Here is a 17,869-nt window from a genome sequence, read left to right on the forward strand (position 1 = left end):
ATCTACATTAACTCAACGCTTTATACAGTATGTGATCAATGGATGCACAATCCTGTTTGTAATGCTTTTACATTCAACCATTTTGACACTGTGGCTTTCAATTTCATAGATAAGCCCTTTGTACAAAAGCCTTAGCTAAGTTATCCAGTGGATCAAATATTATTAGTATTGATGATTTATTTACTTGATTGTTAGTTAGTGTTTAATAATGGATTATATTTCATTCCTTCCTCTATTCCTCTGTTTCAGTACTGCAGAGATCCCTCAGTTCCGCCTGCCCTATGAAGTGGTGCAGTTTGAGATTGATCTGATGAAAGACCTGGGGGTGAAGGTAATAGGCACACACCACACGGAGCACACACATGCACACACACATGCATGAACGCAAGCAAACCTGCACATACGGATGCATACATGAGCACACACACACTCCACCTCACCACACCTGACTGCTTACACACTTGACTGCACACACATTCACCAAACCACAGACACATACTGCTTACTCACACGCAGCACTCTCACTCTCACTGTCAAGAGCTATGAACCCATCACTAGGAAAATGTCAGTGACATTAATAACAACAACAGAAAGCCCTAAACAAACAAACAGGTACAGGGCAGAAGGAGACAATTAGAAGCCACGGTGGGGGAAGCTAAGTGACAAAGAGACATCCTCCAGCTAGTGGCATCAATCTGGTCATTGTCTGAATGCCACGGCCAGGGAAAGGGCCAATCAATACTACTCATTCAGTTCACCTGACCGTGATTCATTTGATTTATTCATTATTTATTTATTTACTTGATGGAGAGACCGAGAGAGAAGGAGAAGGGAAGAGAGTGAGGGAGAGAGAAAGAGATGGGGTAGGGAGAGAGAGAGGTGGAGAGGGAAAGGTGTGAAAAAGAAAGAGTGACGTGGGGAAACGATAGAGAGATAAAAGAGAGCGAGGGAGATAGCATTGCTTGAGGTTGGCTAGATAGAAGCGAAGGGATGGGGGGATGGAGCGAGGGGAGGTAGCTATTGCTTCTTCCGTTCTGACCAATTGCTTCAAGGCTTTATTTATCTCCAGAAATTAATCCCATTACGATGGCCTCTCAATTAATTTAATTGAGAGAAAGAGTGTGGGGGAAATGAGAAGGATGATGGTGTCCTGACTTCACTCTATTACACCAGTGACAAACACAAACAAATAGACCGCTGTCGTGACTGTGTCCTTTGTATCTGTTCCATGTAACTATTAACCCCAGATGAATGCTATCCGACCATTATCCTATTGTCTTTGTACTTCTATTTCGTTGTGTGTATTTATTTAAGCTAGTTGTAATTACAAATGTCACTGATTATTAACTTACAGTAGACACACATCTAACTAAACTAATACAGTAAGTTACAGCTAATAATACAGTGGCATTGCTTGATTAATGCACAATATCCCTAAAATGCGTAACGTGCTACTTTTCTCCTCTCAGGTTGTCCTAGAGAAGGGACTGGGTATGAACGGGATGAGCCTGACCTCTCTGAAAGACGAGGGATTCCAGGCTGTCTTCATTGGAATTGGTCAGTCACTTGCATATATCATTTCTTACCTTACATAAAATATGTTGTGATATAGTGTAGCTTGTTGTGCGAAGTGTCTCTCTTAATTTTTTTTAAGAGTAGGATGAATTACTCAAATTCTAAGACTTTAGGATGTACAGTGCCTTCAGAAAGTATTCATACCCCTTGACTTATTCCACATTTTGTGGTGTTACAGCTTGAATTCAAAATGGATTCAAAAATCGTTTTTCTCGCACCCATCTTCACACAGTACCACATAATGGAAAAGTGAAAACATGTTTTTAGACATTTTTGAAAATGTATTGAAAATGAAATACAGAAATATCTCATTTAGATAAGTATTCACACCCCTGAGTCAATACTTTGTAGAATCACCTTTGGCAGCGATTACAGCTGTGAGTCTTTCTGGGTAAGTCTCTAAGAGCTTTCCACACCTGGATTGTGCAACATTTGCCCATTATTCTTTCAAAAATTCTTCAAACTCTGTCAAATTGGTTGTTGATCATTGCTAGATAACCATTTTCAGGTCTTGCCATAGATTTTCAAGTAGATTTAAGTCAAAACTGTAACTCGGCCACTCAGGAACAGTCACTGTCTTCTTGGTAAGCAACTCCATTGTAGATTTGGCCTTGTGTTTTAGGTTATCCTGCTGAAAGGTGAATGAATCTCCCAGTGACTGGTGGAAAGCAGACTGAACCAAGTTTTCCTCTAGGATTTTGCCTGTGCTTAGCTCCATTCCGTTTCTTTTTTATCTTGAAAAACTCCCCAGTCCGTAACTGGTGCAGGCACCACTATGCTTGAAAATATGGAAACTGGTACTCAGCAATGTGTTGTCTTGGATTTGTGCCAAACTTAACACTTTGTATTCAGGACAAAAAGTGAATTGCTTTGACAAATTTTTTGTATCATTACTTTAGTGCCTTGTTGCAAACAGGATACGTGTTTTGGAATATTTTTTATTCTGTACAGGTTTCCTTCTTTTCACTCTGTCATTTAGGTTAGTATTGTGGAGTAACTACAATGTTGTTCATCCATCCTCAGCTTTCTCCTATCACAGCCATTAAACTCTGTAACTGTTTTGATTTGATTTGATTTATTAGGATCCCCATTAGCCGACGTCAATGGCAACAGCTAGTCTTACTGGGGTCCGACACATAACGAAAAATACATTATAGACAAAATACTTTATAATATACATACATTTAAAAACATTAACATGTAGTGTGTGTGTGTATGCATCTTTCACTTTACCCCTACCTACATGTACATATCACCTCAATTACCTCAACTAACCTGTACCCCCGCACATTGACTCAGTACTGGCACCCTGTATATAGCCTCGTTATTGGTATTTTATTGTGGTACTTTTTTAACTTTAGTTTATTTAGTAAATCTTTTCTTTACTTTATTTTCTTAAAACTGCATTGATGGTTAAGTGCTTGTAAGTAAGCATTTCACGGTAAGGTCTACACCTGTTGTATTCGTTTTTTGAAACCAGGATTTCTGTTCACTTGCGCTATTTAAGATGGAAGGGAGTTCCATGCACTCATGGCTCTGTATATAATACTGTACGTTTCCTTGAATTTCTTCTGGACCTGGGGACTGTGAAAAGACCCCTGGTGGCATGTCTGGTGGGGTAAGTGTGCGTGTCAGTGCTGTGTTTAAGTTGACTATGCAAACAATTAGGAATTTCCAACACATTAATGTTTCTTATAAAAACAAGAAGTGACGCAGTCAGTCATTCTGCAACTCTTAGCCAAGAGACTGGCATGCATAGTATAAATATTAGCCCTCTGATTACAATGAAGAAGTGCGGCTCTGTTCTGGGCTAGCTGCAGCTTAACTAGGTCTTTCTTTGCAGCACTTTACCATATGACTGGACAATAATCAAGATAAGATAAAACTAGAGCCTGCAGGACTTGTTTTTTGGAGTGGGGTGTCAAAAAAGCAGAGCATCTCTTTATGACGGACAGACCTCTCCCCATCTTTACAACCATTGAATCTATGTTTTGACCATGACAGTTTATAATCTGGTCAATGTACAGTACCAGTCAAATGTTTGGACACACCTACTCATTCCAGGGTTTTTCTGTATTTTTACAATTTTCTACATTGTAGAATAATAGTGAAGACGTCAAAACTATGAAATAACACATATGGTATAATGTAGTAACCAAAAAAGTGTTAAACAAATCCAAATATATTTTATATTTGAAATTCTTCAAAGTAGCCACCCTTTGCCTTGATGACAGCTTTGCACACTCTTGGCATTCTCTCAACCAGCTTCATGAGGTAGTCACCTAGAATGCATTTCAATTAACAGGTGTGCCTTGTTAAAAGTTAATTTGTGGAATTTCTTTCATTCTTAATGCGTTTGAGCCAATCAGTTGTGTGGTGACAAGGTAGGGGTGGTATACAGAAGATAGCCCTATTTGGTAAAAGACCAAGTCCATATTATGGCAAGAACAGCTCAAATTAGCAAAGAGAAACAACAGTCCATCATTACTTTAAGACATGAAGGTCAGTCAATCTGGAAAATGTCAAGAACTTTGAAAGTTTCTTCAAGTACAGTCGCAAAAACCATCAAGCGCTATGATGAAACTAGCTCTCATGAGGCCCGCCGCAGGAAAGGAAGACCCAGAGTTACCTCTGCTGCAGAGGATAAGTTCATTAGAGTTACCAGCCTCAGAAATTGCAGCCCAAATAAATGCTTCACAGAGTTCAAGTAACAGACACATTTCAACATCAACTGTTCAGAGGAGACAGCGTGAATCAGGCCTTCATAGTCGAATTGCTGCTAAGAAACCACTACTAAAGGACACCAATAAGAAGAAGAGACTTGCTTGGGCCAAGAAACATGTGCAATGGACATTAGACCGGTGGAAATCTGTCCTTTGGTCTGATGAGACAAATTAGAGATTTTTGGTTACAAACCGCCGTGTCTTTGTGAGACGCAGAGTAGGTGAACGGATTATCTCCAAATGTGTGGTTCCCACCGTGAAGCATGGAGGAGGAGGTGTGATGGTATGGGATTGCTTTGCTGGTGACACTGTCAGTGATTTATTTAGAATTCAAGGCACACTTAACCAGCATGGCTACCACAGCATTCTGCAGCGATACGGCATCCCATCTGGTTTGCGCTTAGTGGGACTATCATTTGTTTATTCAACAGGACAATGACCCAACACACCTCCAGGCTGTGTAAGGGCTATTTGACCAAGAAGGAGAGTGATGCAGATTTTGCTGTGAAGAGACAGAATCATTAGATCATTTGTTTTGGTTCTGTCCATTTGTAGCTTGTTTTTGGACACAGGTCCAGGAATGGCTAAAGGATTGCAATATTTACCTGGAGCTAACCTTGCAGATAGCATTACTGGGTGATCTGAAAAGTCATAGTCAATCGATCAATAATATAATAATACTTTTAGCAAAAATGTTTATTTTTAATTCACAATCTGTAGAAGCAATGAGAATAGAAAGGTTCAGAACTTTTGTAAAACATCACAGTACGAAATATATATGGCAAATAGAAATCCTATATGGATTGTGTTAAGAGATAGATGGGAGGTATTGAATATAGTTCAAGGATGGGACTAATAACAAATAACAACAAATAATAACAAAGATAGCTAATAATGTAAGCATACTGTGTCCATAATAAGTATATAGGTTGTATGTTGGGAGCTTTTGGGATAGAGCACAGTTAGAAAGATATGGCATATAGAAGCAAACCGGATGGACATCATGAAAATGATCGGAGAGGTTGAGAGTAGAAGAAGTTCAGGAGCAAAAACAGTTATATATATATATATATATATATATATATATATATATATATATATATATATAATATAATTATTGTAAAATTAACTGTGTCCATAAGGTGTAGATAGTAAGTATAGACCGGAAGTAGAGGCCTGGGCATTGTTGTTCACTAATTTACTCCAAGTAGGGAAAGGATGGCGGGGTTGAAAAGTAATAAAGGGGAGTATATATATAAAAAAACATGGGGGATTGGAAGTGATGCAGACAATTACATTGATAGAAGATACAATCTATCTGCAATATTAAGCTGATCCAACCCCCAAAAAAAAAAAAAAAAAAAAGAAGGAGAGTGATGGAGCGCTGCATCAGATGACCTGGCCTCCACAATCACCTGACCTCAACCCAATTGAGATGGTTTGGGATGAGTTGGACCGCAGAGTGAAGGAAAAGCAGCCAACAAGTGTTCAGCATATGTGGGAACTCCTTCAAGACTGTTGGAAAAGCATTCCAGGTGAAGCTGGTTGAGAGAATGCCAAGAGTGTGCAAAGCTGTCATCAAGGCAAAGGGTGGCTACTTTGAAGAATCTAAAATCTAAAATATATTTTGATTTGTTTAACTCTTTTTTAGTTACTAAATGATTCCATACAGTTGAAGTCAGAAGTTTACATACACCTTAGCCAAATACATTTAAACTCAGTTTTTCACAATTCCTGACATTTAATCAGAGTAAAAATTCCCTGTCTTAGGTCAGTTAGGATCACCACTTTATTTTAAGAATGTGAAATGTCAGAATAATAGTAGAGAGAATGATTTATTTCAGTTTTTATTTATTTCATCACATTCCCAGTAGGTCAGAAGTTTACATACACTCAATTAGTATTTGGTAGCATTGCCTTTAAATTGTTTAACTTGGGTCAAACGTTTCGGGTAGCCTTCCACAAGCTTCCCACAATAAGTTGGGTGAATTGTGGCCTATTCCTCCTGACAGAGCTGGTGTAACTGAGTCAGGTTTGTAGGCCTCCTTGCTCGCACACGCTTTTTCAGTTCTGCCCACAAATCTTCTATAGGATTGAGGTCAGGGCTTTGTGATGGCCACTCCAATACCTTGACTTTGTTGTCCTTAAGCCATTTTGCCACAACTTTGGAAGTATGCTTGGGGTCATTGTCCATTTGGAAGACCCATTTGCGACCAAGCTTTAACTTCCTGACTGATGTCTTGAGATGTTGCTTCAATATATCCACATAATTTTCCTTCCTCATAATGCCATCTGTTTTGTGAAGTGCACCAGTCCCTCCTGCAGCAAAGCACCCCCACAGCATGATGCTGCCACCCCCGTGCTTCACGCTTGGGATGGTGTACTTCGGCTTGCAAGTACCCCCTTTTTCCTCCAAACATAACGATGGTCATTACGGCCAAACAGTTCTATTTTTGTTTCATCAGACCAGAGGACATTTCTCCAAAAAGTACGATCTTTGTCCCCATGTGCAGTTGCAAACTGTAGTCTGGCTTTTTTCTGGCGGTTTTGGAGCAGTGGCTTCTTCCTTGCTGAGCGGCCTTTCAGGTTATGTCGATATAGGACTCATTTTACTGTGGATATAGATACTTTTGTACCTGTTTCCTCCAGCATCTTCACAAGGTCCTTTGCTGTTGTTCTGGGATTGATTTTCGCTTTTCGCACCAAAGTACGTTCATCTCTAGGAGACAGAACGCGTCTCCTTCCTGAGCGGTATGACGGCTGCGTGGTCCCATGGTGTTTATACTTGCGTACTATTGTTTGTACAGATGAACGTGGTACCGTCAGGCATTTGGAAATTGCTCCCAAGGATGAACCAGACTTGTGGAGGTCTACAAAAATTTTTCTGAGGTCTTGGCTGATTTCTTTAGATTTTCCCATGATGTCAAGCAAAGAGGCACTGAGTTTGAAGGTAGGCCTTGAAATACATCCACAGGTACACCTCCAATTGACTCAAATGATGTCAATTAGCCTATCAGAAGCTTCTAAAGCCATGACATCATTTTCTGGAATTTTCCAAGTTGTTTAAGGCACAGTCAACTTAGTGTATGTAAACCTCTGACCCACTGGAATTGTGATACAGTGAATTAGAAGTGAAATAATCTGTCTGTAAACAATTGTTGGAAAAATTACTTGTGTCATGCACAAAGTAGATGTCCTAAACGACTTGCCAAAACTATAGTTTACATGAAATTTGTAGAATGGTTGAAAAACAAGTTTTAATGACTCCAACCTAAGTGTATGTAAACTTCCGACTTCTATGTGTTATTTCATAGTTTTGATGTCTTCACTATTATTCTACAGTGTAGAAAATAGTAAAAATAAAGAAAAACCCTTGAATGAGTAGGTGTGTCCAAACCTTTGACTTGTACTGTATGTAAACTGTAAAGTATTTTGTCTTTAATGTCTTTTCGTTATATGTCAGACCCCAGTAAGGCTAGCTGTCGCCATTGGCGTCGGCTAATGGGAATCCTAAAAAAGAAAGTAAAATCGAAGGTAACACCAAGTAAATTTGGTCTCCTCAACTTGTTCAACAGCCACACCATTCATTACCAGATTCAGCTGAGGTCTAGAACATAGGGAACAATTTGTACCAAATACAATGCTCTTAGTTTTAGAGATGTTCAGGACTAGTTTATTACTGGCCACCCATTCCAAAACAGACTGTACCTCTTTGTTAAGGGTTTCAGTGACTTAATTAGCTGTGGTTGCTGCTTTAAAGTCACCATTGAACTCATGATGAAATCTGTGAGCGGTTTCCTTCCTCTCCGGCAAATGAGTTAGGAAGGACACCTGTATCTTTGTAGTGACTGGGTGTATTGATGCACCATCCAAAGTGTAATCAATAACTTCACCATGCTCAAAGGGATATTCAATGTCTGCTTTTTTATTTTTACCCATCTAACAATAGGTGTCCTTTGTGAGGCATTGGAAAACCTCCCTGGTCTTTGTGGTTGAATCTGTGTTTGAAATTCACTGGTCGACTGAGGGACCTTACAGAAAATTGTTTTTGTGGGGTACAGAGATGAGGTAGTCATTCAAGAATCATGTTAAACACTATTATTGCACACAGAGGTAGTCCATGCAACCTATTTGTGACTTACTGTAAATGTGACTCGTTAAGCAAATGTTTACTCCTGAACTTATTTAGGCTTGCCATACAAATGGTTTGAATACTTATTGACTCAAGACATTTCAGCTTTTCAGTTAATGAATTTGTAAACATTTCGAAAAACATAATTCCACTTTATGGGGTATCTCAAGACATTTCAGGCCAGTGGCCAGTGACAAAAAAATATAATTTTAAAGATGTTTATATTCAGGCTGTAACACAACAAAATGTGGAAAAGGTGAAGGGGTGTGAATAGTTCCTGAAGGCACTGTATGTACAGGAGGTTGATTGACTTGATAATACCGTACCTACACTGATGGCACCGCAGGCTCTTAAAATCTCCAGTATGCCAGCTACATAAGTCACGCATTGTGCCACAGTGCCCCACTGCAATCATGATGAAGGGTCTGAGAGAGAGGGATCCTCTTACCACTACCTGTCCCATTTCACCAGACTGACTTCTTCTGTCTATTCCATTTGGTTTTCAATGGGACTAAAGTGAGACAGAGCTACTTACCGCACAGTACTTACTGTAGTAATGAATGCTGTAGTGAAACCCACGGTTGTAGTGCTCTATCTTTCTGTCTTTGTCTACTTCATATATTTATTTGCCAGACCAAGTCACTATTATTCAAGTCACAAGCAAGTCTCAAGTCACAAGGTCCAAGTCTCAAGTTGATTCCCAAGTAGAATGGGTCAAATTTCGAGTCGAGTCAAGTTTTTTGAAGTCAAGTAAAAAACAAAAAAAATCTATACGTGCAATGACTTGTTCAACTACAAATCTTTGACTATTTATTGAGGCTACCAGACAGCCCTTTACATTATTTTGTCTGCAACATATTTTAATTATGTAATAATACATTTTAACAACAAATTCCAAATGCAAGCTTCATAAGTAAATTATACATTTTAACACATTTCATTCCAAAAGACCAGTAGGCCTATGCTAGTAATTGTTTCTTGATGCCCAATTGCTGGTGAGCTTGCAATGTAAACAGTACATTTTCTTGATCACCCACAATTTTTGGAGCTGCATGTTTAGTTATGGTAATTCTCTCTCCCTACAATTTGATGTTAGTGCTGCACCGGATTCTATAGCTGTACAGCAAATCAGCAATTTGTTTGCTAGCTCAGTGGTTCTGAAACCTTTTGACCTGCGACCCCCAAAAGGAGTGGTTCAAAGCTGCCGACCACCAGCGCATGCACATGCACTCGCGCGAACGCGCAATCGCTGCTTAAATGTAGCCTGTCATTACAGCAAGAGCCTAGCTGCATGTGAGGACACCGAAGTCTGGTAATTTTTTCGAATTAGGAACTCAGTCGGGGTCTCAATTTACTGTTGACAGAATAGTACAATACACAATGTGCAATTTCAAAACTTTGTTATGCATCAACAGTTTTCCTCTTGTTATATGTCACTCACTGACAGTCACTCAATTAGCCCATGTCAGTAAAAAAAAATTTGATTGGTACATTTGTCTAGTTATCTAAATGTAGTAATCCTGTCCAAATTACCGACCAGAAACGCAGGGCACATGCCCAGGGGCCCTGACTTCCAGGGGGCCCCCATTGATTTTTTTTAGTCACTCTCACTCATTAGACAGTGTTACCACCACAAACACTAGTGTATAAAACAAGCTCTGTATGACAGGAAGTGGAACTCTAAGACAGAACACTCATTTATCCCCACCCCATGGTAAAATGTGTAGAATTGCATGAAATTAGTTGTAAAACTGCAACAACAAAAAGTTCTGCAAAGCAAACATATTTGTTTACCTTTTGTTATTACAATTATTTTTCTGCTAACAGAACCCTCTGTATGTATTAAATTATAGTTTTTAATACCGGTGCTGAGGTAATGTGAGTTAATGTGTAGCGGCTAATTGTATAGCTAATAGGCTATGTGTTTGTAGATCGACTGAGGTGATTGAAACTACAGCAACCAAATGTGATAATGGCTGGGGTCATTTTTGCTTGTTTTTGCTGTTCTCCAAAATTCATTTTAGAGTTTTTAAATTGTATAGAAATGCAGTAAATTAGCTTGAACTTTCTTAAAATGTATTGGATGGGACTTAGACCCTGGCTACGGCCCTGATTACAGCCATAAACGGTGATGCATTTTCAAAACGCAAGACACGCAAATAAACTGCGTTTTACATCTGCGTTTTAAGATGAAAGTCATTCATGTTAGCAGCCAATATCAACAAGGGATATCATGTCACTTCTCTGGAGTCCAGAGCAAGCAGGATAATATGCCTACCCTACCTGTATGCAGCGGAGGTTGCAGAAGACAGATGGAAAGCTGCACCGCGCGCTATCACTTTGGAGGGCCGCTTGCCTACAGGAGTGCTCGTTGCCAACTGGGTAGCCCCTTTCTTCCTCACAAATATCGGGGGTTCAGGTGCGATGTTGCGGCTACTGTCTATGGCTGCGTGGAGAGTAATCCTGGCCAGAGAATTTCAAGTCATCAATTTCAAGTCACAGTCGAGTCTTGAGGCTCCAAGTCAAGTCTCAAGTTATTTTATTTTCTATCAAGTCGAGTCTCAACTCATCAAATTTGTGACTCGAGTCAGACTCGAGTCCAAGTCATGTGACTCGAGTCCACACCTCTGTTATCTGCCTCATTAGTTTTTCTCTCCTTTCTTTTTTGTCTCCCTCATTCTCGTATCAGTACAGTATAACAAGGGGCTTAATTCTCACTTCTATATAGTCTCCTGTTGCCTCTGTCACTTTCCTTCTCTTCCTCTGCACAGTCTGGTGACCATAGTTAACAGTATGGCTCCTTAGCTCATGGAAGACCTTGTTCTTACTCACACAAGCTAGACTGAAGTAATTTGGTTTCAAATGAAATTCTATATTTAGAGATGTAAGAGAATACACCCTGCAATGCCTATATTGATTTGAATTTAGGAAATTCAAATAACCCTGGTGGGAGGCCTAGCTATGTGGTGTGTGTGCCTTTCCTTTATTCTAATGAAAAGAAGCTGCGTAGCATTTATTATGTTAGAACCTTTTGGTGCCTGGCTTGGTAATTACAGCATGGAGCTACCTTTAAACTACGCATGGATTTATTTATGTTTCTTCTCTCATAGCAGAACGTGAAGACATTTGAATTCAGAGAGAAAATGAAAAGAGTCTTGTTTCTGTGATATTTTTACCAGTTCTGTTATTTTTTTCTAAATGTCAAACCCCCTGCTGAGATTGACATGCAAATGTTTCCCACTGTTCAGAATGTTAGAGCAGGTTGAAGAGCAAGGGTTATTTCTCGGGTAGTTAAGTGCACTAGCTAACACGTGTAGGGCTTTTACCCATCACTGCTGTTGTGTTGCTGATGGTCCTGATAGTGGTTATAGCAGTGGAATCTTTGTGTGAGTTGCTCTCTTTTTCCAATTGTTCAAAGCCCAAGATCCTTTTTCAGATGGTGCTTTTTCAAAAATGGCTTGCTTCAATCAAAGGCATAAAGCCAGGCAGATTGTACAGACTACAAATTCTGCAATGCACACAATATTACTTTGTACGAACCAATGTCATATTCCATAAAACAAGCTTTTGATGGGAGCTCTTCTCAACAGTGAGGTTCAAAGGAAGAGCACTGATGTGCTGTGGCTGGAATAGTATGAAAGACGTGCATTAAGGACATCAAATTAAGAAAAAGAGCCTTTGGTGTAAATAAAATAATGTCAATTGAACAGGTTTCGAGCAGCTTTGGAGGAGCTGCTGTTTTTGACAAATTACTGTCAGATGTTCACCACAAAAATAGTCAAAACATGTCCACAGATTTTGGTTATGAACAGATATTATGCTTACCGTATAGCCTTACTAAACTTAGCCCATAGCATTAAATGAGTTGTTTTTCAGTGTAACAAAACATACAGTACATAGCAGCTATTCACACAAGGTCAGTGACTCACCCAATACTTACGGGTACCTACCCTGACAGAACTCCTACAGAGAAATCACTACGTTACAGTAGTAACACTACTCTCTTTGCTGATTCCCACCGTCAGCCAAAGCCACAGTGGGCGATAGTTAGTGATAAACGAGGGCTGGCCAAGCAGAGCCAAGCAGACAGAGAGAGAGCGATATTCAGAGTGAGAGAGAAGCCACTTGAAAGGTGATGATGTATGACCCTCAGAGGCATTACATCCCTTCACTTCAGCGTCTCTCCGCCCGACTCTGGATCCAAAGCACCTTTCCCCAGTCAAATGGGATGCACACACCTGAAAAATGAGAAGGCATTACTTATGAAGTAGATGTCACCGGCCGTGGTGTTATTGTTGAAGTGCACTTTGTCATTCCCTTCTTAGCATTTTTTCCCCTTTTTTCTTATAAAAAAAATGAATCTTGGCACAGAATATAAATGGGCACCCTGGTGTATAAAACCAACTGAGTGAGTATGGAGCATCTGTCAGTGTTGCCACAGAGGAGGGTGAACATGCTGTTACTCTGCTGGAGGATCTCTCTGTCCTAAGCACAGTTAGCAGTGGCACACTGTGTTATGTTCACTAGTACAGTGGGTAGGTAGTCTACATAATAGGTACAGTTATGTATTTGAATTACTGTTATTTTACTGAAAAGTATAATGACATGCAATACTCTTAGAGTTACACTTCCTGTCATACAGAGCTTGTTTTATACACTAACGTTTGTGGTGGTAACACATCGCTCGTAGAGAGTGTTATCAAGTTTCTTGAAGAAGATGATATACCAAAGAAGATGATTTCTCTTGATAAATATCACTTGGACAGATGTTGTTATGGAGACTGTTGTCTCTGTTTGAAAAGTGATATACTGTATGTGTGTTAAAGCATTCAGAGTTACCCAGGGGATTGAGTTCTTTGTCAGGAAATTGCCTTTGCGGCAACAGACACTACTAAAATCAAGTTTGATTTGTATACAGTTATTTATCTGAAGGACAAACATCATCCTTTGTAGTTTTAGAAATACTTTATTTGATCAAAACTATTTCCAGAAATAGGTCTTCTTTCTAACACTTGTGTTCTGAATGGGGACAAATATTGTTATAATGAAGTGAATCTCAGGTTGTCTTTCTTTGAATAAACTATGATATTTACCATCATTCATATTCCTACCGCATAACTGAAACCATAGGCAAGGTCTTTAAATTTAAACTGCAGATTATTTTGTACAAAATGATTATCGCATTGAATTTGAAAGATTACCGCATGGAATTTAATTGCAACATAAAAGGGTGTTGGGGATTAACATTTTGGATTGTTTATGTATTAGAGAAAGGTTTGTCAAGTAATGAATAAGGACATAAAAAAGCACTCACAGGAATATACAATCTAAAAATTACCTGCCACGGTTGTCCAGTCTTCCTATTTTATTTGAAGAAATAAATTAGACAAGAATATATACTTAAAGAGATCAGATTGTTTCCTAGTGACCTTTGACCTTGTAAATGACAGCAAACACATGCAGTCAGTGGTAACAAGTGACTCTGGGTTCTGAGGTAATCATTCAGATTGACCTTCAAGCAATGATGTACTGTATCACTCACAGCCCACCAATCACCATTCATCACTATTCATCACTATTCATCAACCAGTAATTGGCACAGTCAATACAATTAACACAACACCTCTTTATCTATAAGCTATTCATATTGTATGTAAAAACAATGTTTTATGAAAGGGCATATTGGACCAAATTTGATTGCACCTGTCTTTGATTATAAACTTCTTAGAGGTAATGTATTCTAGCAGTCAAGTAAGAATACCATTCACTTTTGTGCAATCATTTACACTGTACACTGACGATTGAACATGGCAACCGTCCAGAACGTACTCTGTCTGAAATGTGATGACAGAGCAGTAATGAGTATTCCACAGTATTTGTGAAGCACCCCCCCTCCCGGATGCACATTTTGGGTTTTGCCCTAACACTACACAGCTGATTCAAATAACCAACTAATCATCAAGCTTTGATTATTTGAATCAGCTGTGTAGTGCTAGGGCAAAAACCAAAAAGTGCACCCGGGGTGCAACTCAATCTTAGGAAGGTGTTCATAATGTTTTGTACACTCAGTGTCCTCCCGAGTGGCGCAGTGGTCTAAGGCACTAGCTGTGCCACTAGAGATCCTGGTTCGAATCCAGGCTCTGTCGTAGCCGGCCGTGACCGGGAGACCCATGGGGCGGCGCGCAATTCATACAGGGTAGGGGAGGGAATGGCTGGCAAGGATGTAGCTCAGTTGGTAGAGCATGGCATTTGCAACGCCAGGGTTGTGGGTTCGATTCCAGTATAAAAAATAAAAATGTATGCACTCACTAACTGTAAGTCGCTCTGGATAAGAGCGTCTGCTAAATGACTAAAATGTAAATGTATAGCTATGTAGTTTGAGGACTGTAGGCTAAAAGTATTCCCTACTTATTGATCCAGTTCATAAGTGGGTTGTTATTGGCTCTCAATCATAAGGTGCTAGAGAATCCCATTGTATATTTTACAATGATTATATCCCTACATCATGAAAATGATTAACCAAGAGGTTATTAGTCTGTAATTCTGATTTACTGGTCCACCTCTCTCACTGGAATAATTTATTGATTCAAATGGTGGGTTTTATGAACACATGAGTTTGACTATTACTGTTCTCCTCTCATAATGAAAGGGCTTTTGAATTTTGAATTCAGTACAATATTGAAAAATGTTTTTTCCTCACTACATTGTCATAATCTGTAGAAATCCAATTTTGCACCATTTACACCAGTAGTTCAGTATTAATGGTGGGGGAAAAAAGCTCTGCAACAATGACTGAACTTTGGAAATGGTTGGGTTCAGGGATGGATGGATATGTCTGCTACGTTAACTAGCTCATTCTTGATGATGGTTTTGGTTTGGAACAGGTCTGCCCCAGGCGAATAAGGCTAAGATCTTCCAGGGGCTGACAGTGGACCAGGGATTCTACACATCCAAGGACTTCCTGCCACTGGTGGCCAAGGCCAGTAAAGCCGGTACGTTATAAAGGAAATGATAAAGGGACTTTCATAGTCACACAGAATTAGGTACACTTGTCATTTTGTACCGTAGGGGTGTACCTAGACTAAAATAAATTAAATCAGATGCTTGTCTGACAACGTCACAGTCATTTCGGCTGCAATAAAAAGAGCCAAAATCTCTCCCATCAAAAATGGCACAGTCAGTTCAGGAATAATATATCTTCAGACAGCAAACGCAAGCACAACTCTGAAGTACAGTACTGCTGATATTAAAATATGTTTTGCTGTTGAAACGTATTGTAAGAGCAGGGTAAAAGAGCTACCTGGTTTTATCGCCCTCTGTCCATCTCACAGTCTCGCTCTCGCTCTCTGTTTTCTCTTCCTCTTCCTCCCCCACTCTCTCTCTAAGGCATGTGTAGCTGTAAGTTTCAACTGCCCGAGCTCCATGGCGTGGTCATCGTCCTAGGTGCCGGTGACACGGCGTTCGACTGTGCCACCTCTGCCCTGCGATGCGGTGCACGCCGAGTCTTCGTGGTCTTCAGGAAGGGCTTCACTAACATCCGTGCCGTCCCCGAGGAGGTAGACATAAAGCTAGAGCCTCTCAGACCCTGGCTCTTAACTTTGGCTTTAAAGTTGTTTCTGACCCATGCTCCTTTGACCACAATATTGATTGTGACCTCCTACCCTGAGATGCTTTTTGAATACGGGCCCTGGGCAGCATTATAACTTGAGATTTATTTTAGCAAAAATTCAGTGCATGAATTATGCAGTAGAGTTATACATACCGGTCTCAAGTTAGAAAATGTCCCTCAAAGCATACACCTAGAACCTGACCATGCTCAATTACTCACAAAACTATTTCTGATTGTTGTATAGTGCTAGGAAGCTTATGGTGGCTTTCGTCTTGACTTTATATTAGCTCATGGCCATTCACATTGTCCTTTGTCTTATCTGGGAAAAAGTAATGCAACTTATTGCACTGTAAAAATGTCTTACTTTGTTTAATTGAAAGAAAGAAAAGTAAAAACAACAACTTTTGAGTGGATTATAAAACTAGTTTTATTCTTGGAATTTTCCCACGAAACAATAATCTTTTTTAAGACATTGTTCTGAACAATCGACATCAGTAGCCTTGATACCATGGAAACAGAAAGAACATAATAAAAATAACAATACTAAAGAAGTGAGGTACTTAAACCTTTGAGTTTCAAACATACAGTACATACAGTGCCTTCAGAAAGTATTCATATCCCTTGACTTAATCCACATTTTGTTGTGTTACAGCCTGAATTCAAAATTGATTAAATATTTTTTTTCGCCCACCCATCTACACACAATACCCCATAATGACTTAGGAATTTATTCCTTTCCTATACACTTCTCAGTACAGTGGGGGAAAAAAGTATTTAGTCAGCCACCAATTGTGCAAGTTCTCCCACTTAAAAAGATGAGAGAGGCCTGTAATTTTCATCGTAGGTACATGACAACTATGACAGACAAATTGAGATTTTTTTTTCCAGAAAATCACATTGTAGGATTTTTAATGAATTTATTTGCAAATTATGGTGGAAAATAAGTATTTGGTCACCTACAAACAAGCAATATTTCTGGCTCTCACAGACCTGTAACAACTTCTTTAAGAGGCTCCTCTGTCCTCCACTCGATACCTGTATTAATGGCACCTGTTTGAACTTGTCATCAGTATAAAAGACACCTGTCCACAACCTCAAACAGTCACACTCCAAACTCCACTATGGCCAAGACCAAAGAGCTGTCAAAGGACACCAGAAACAAAATTTGTAGACCTGCACCAGGCTGGGAAGACTGAATATGCAATAGGTAAGCAGCTTGGTTTGAAGAAATCAACTGTGGGAGCAATTATTAGGAAATGGAAGACATACAAGACCACTGATAATCTCCCTCGATCTGGGGCTCCACGCAAGATCTCACCCCGTGGGGTCAAAATGATCACAAGAACGGTGAGCAAAAATCCCAGAACCACACGGGGGGACCTAGTGAATGACCTGCAGAGAGCTGGGACCAAAGTAACAAAGCCTACCATCAGTAACACACTACGCCGCCGGGGACTCAAATCCTGCAGTGCCAGACGTGTCCCCCTGCTTAAGCCAGTACATGTCCAGGCCCGTCTGGAGTTTGCTAGAGTGCATTTGGATGATCCAGAAGAGGATTGGGAGAATGTCATATGGTCAGATGAAACCAAAATATAACTTTTTGGTAAAAACTTAACTCGTCGTGTTTGGAGGACAAAGAATGCTGAGTTGCATCCAAAGAACACCATACCTACTGTGAAGCATGGGGGTGGAAACATCATGCTTTGGGGCTGTTTTTCTGCAAAGGGACCAGGACGACTGATCCGTGTAAAGGAAAGAATGAATGGGGCCATGTATCGTGAGATTTTGAGTGAAAACCTCCTTCCATCAGCAAGGGCATTGAAGATGAAA

The 17,869-nt window shown here is 39.8% G+C and overlaps 1 protein-coding gene across 1 annotated transcript in view; it reads left to right on the top strand.

Annotated features, from left to right (window-relative positions):
- Positions 1-17,869, top strand: part of LOC121535103 (dihydropyrimidine dehydrogenase [NADP(+)]) — a 147,663-nt gene that overhangs the window by 64,358 nt on the left and 65,436 nt on the right. The window contains exons 7-10 of the mRNA XM_041841825.2: positions 250-331; positions 1,470-1,557; positions 15,315-15,422; positions 15,817-15,986. Of these exons, the coding sequence (XP_041697759.1) occupies positions 250-331; positions 1,470-1,557; positions 15,315-15,422; positions 15,817-15,986 (448 nt within the window). The remainder of the gene's footprint in view (positions 1-249; positions 332-1,469; positions 1,558-15,314; positions 15,423-15,816; positions 15,987-17,869) is intronic.

Source organism: Coregonus clupeaformis, chromosome 21, assembly GCF_020615455.1.
Source record: "Coregonus clupeaformis isolate EN_2021a chromosome 21, ASM2061545v1, whole genome shotgun sequence".
Lineage (NCBI taxonomy): Eukaryota > Metazoa > Chordata > Actinopteri > Salmoniformes > Salmonidae > Coregonus > Coregonus clupeaformis.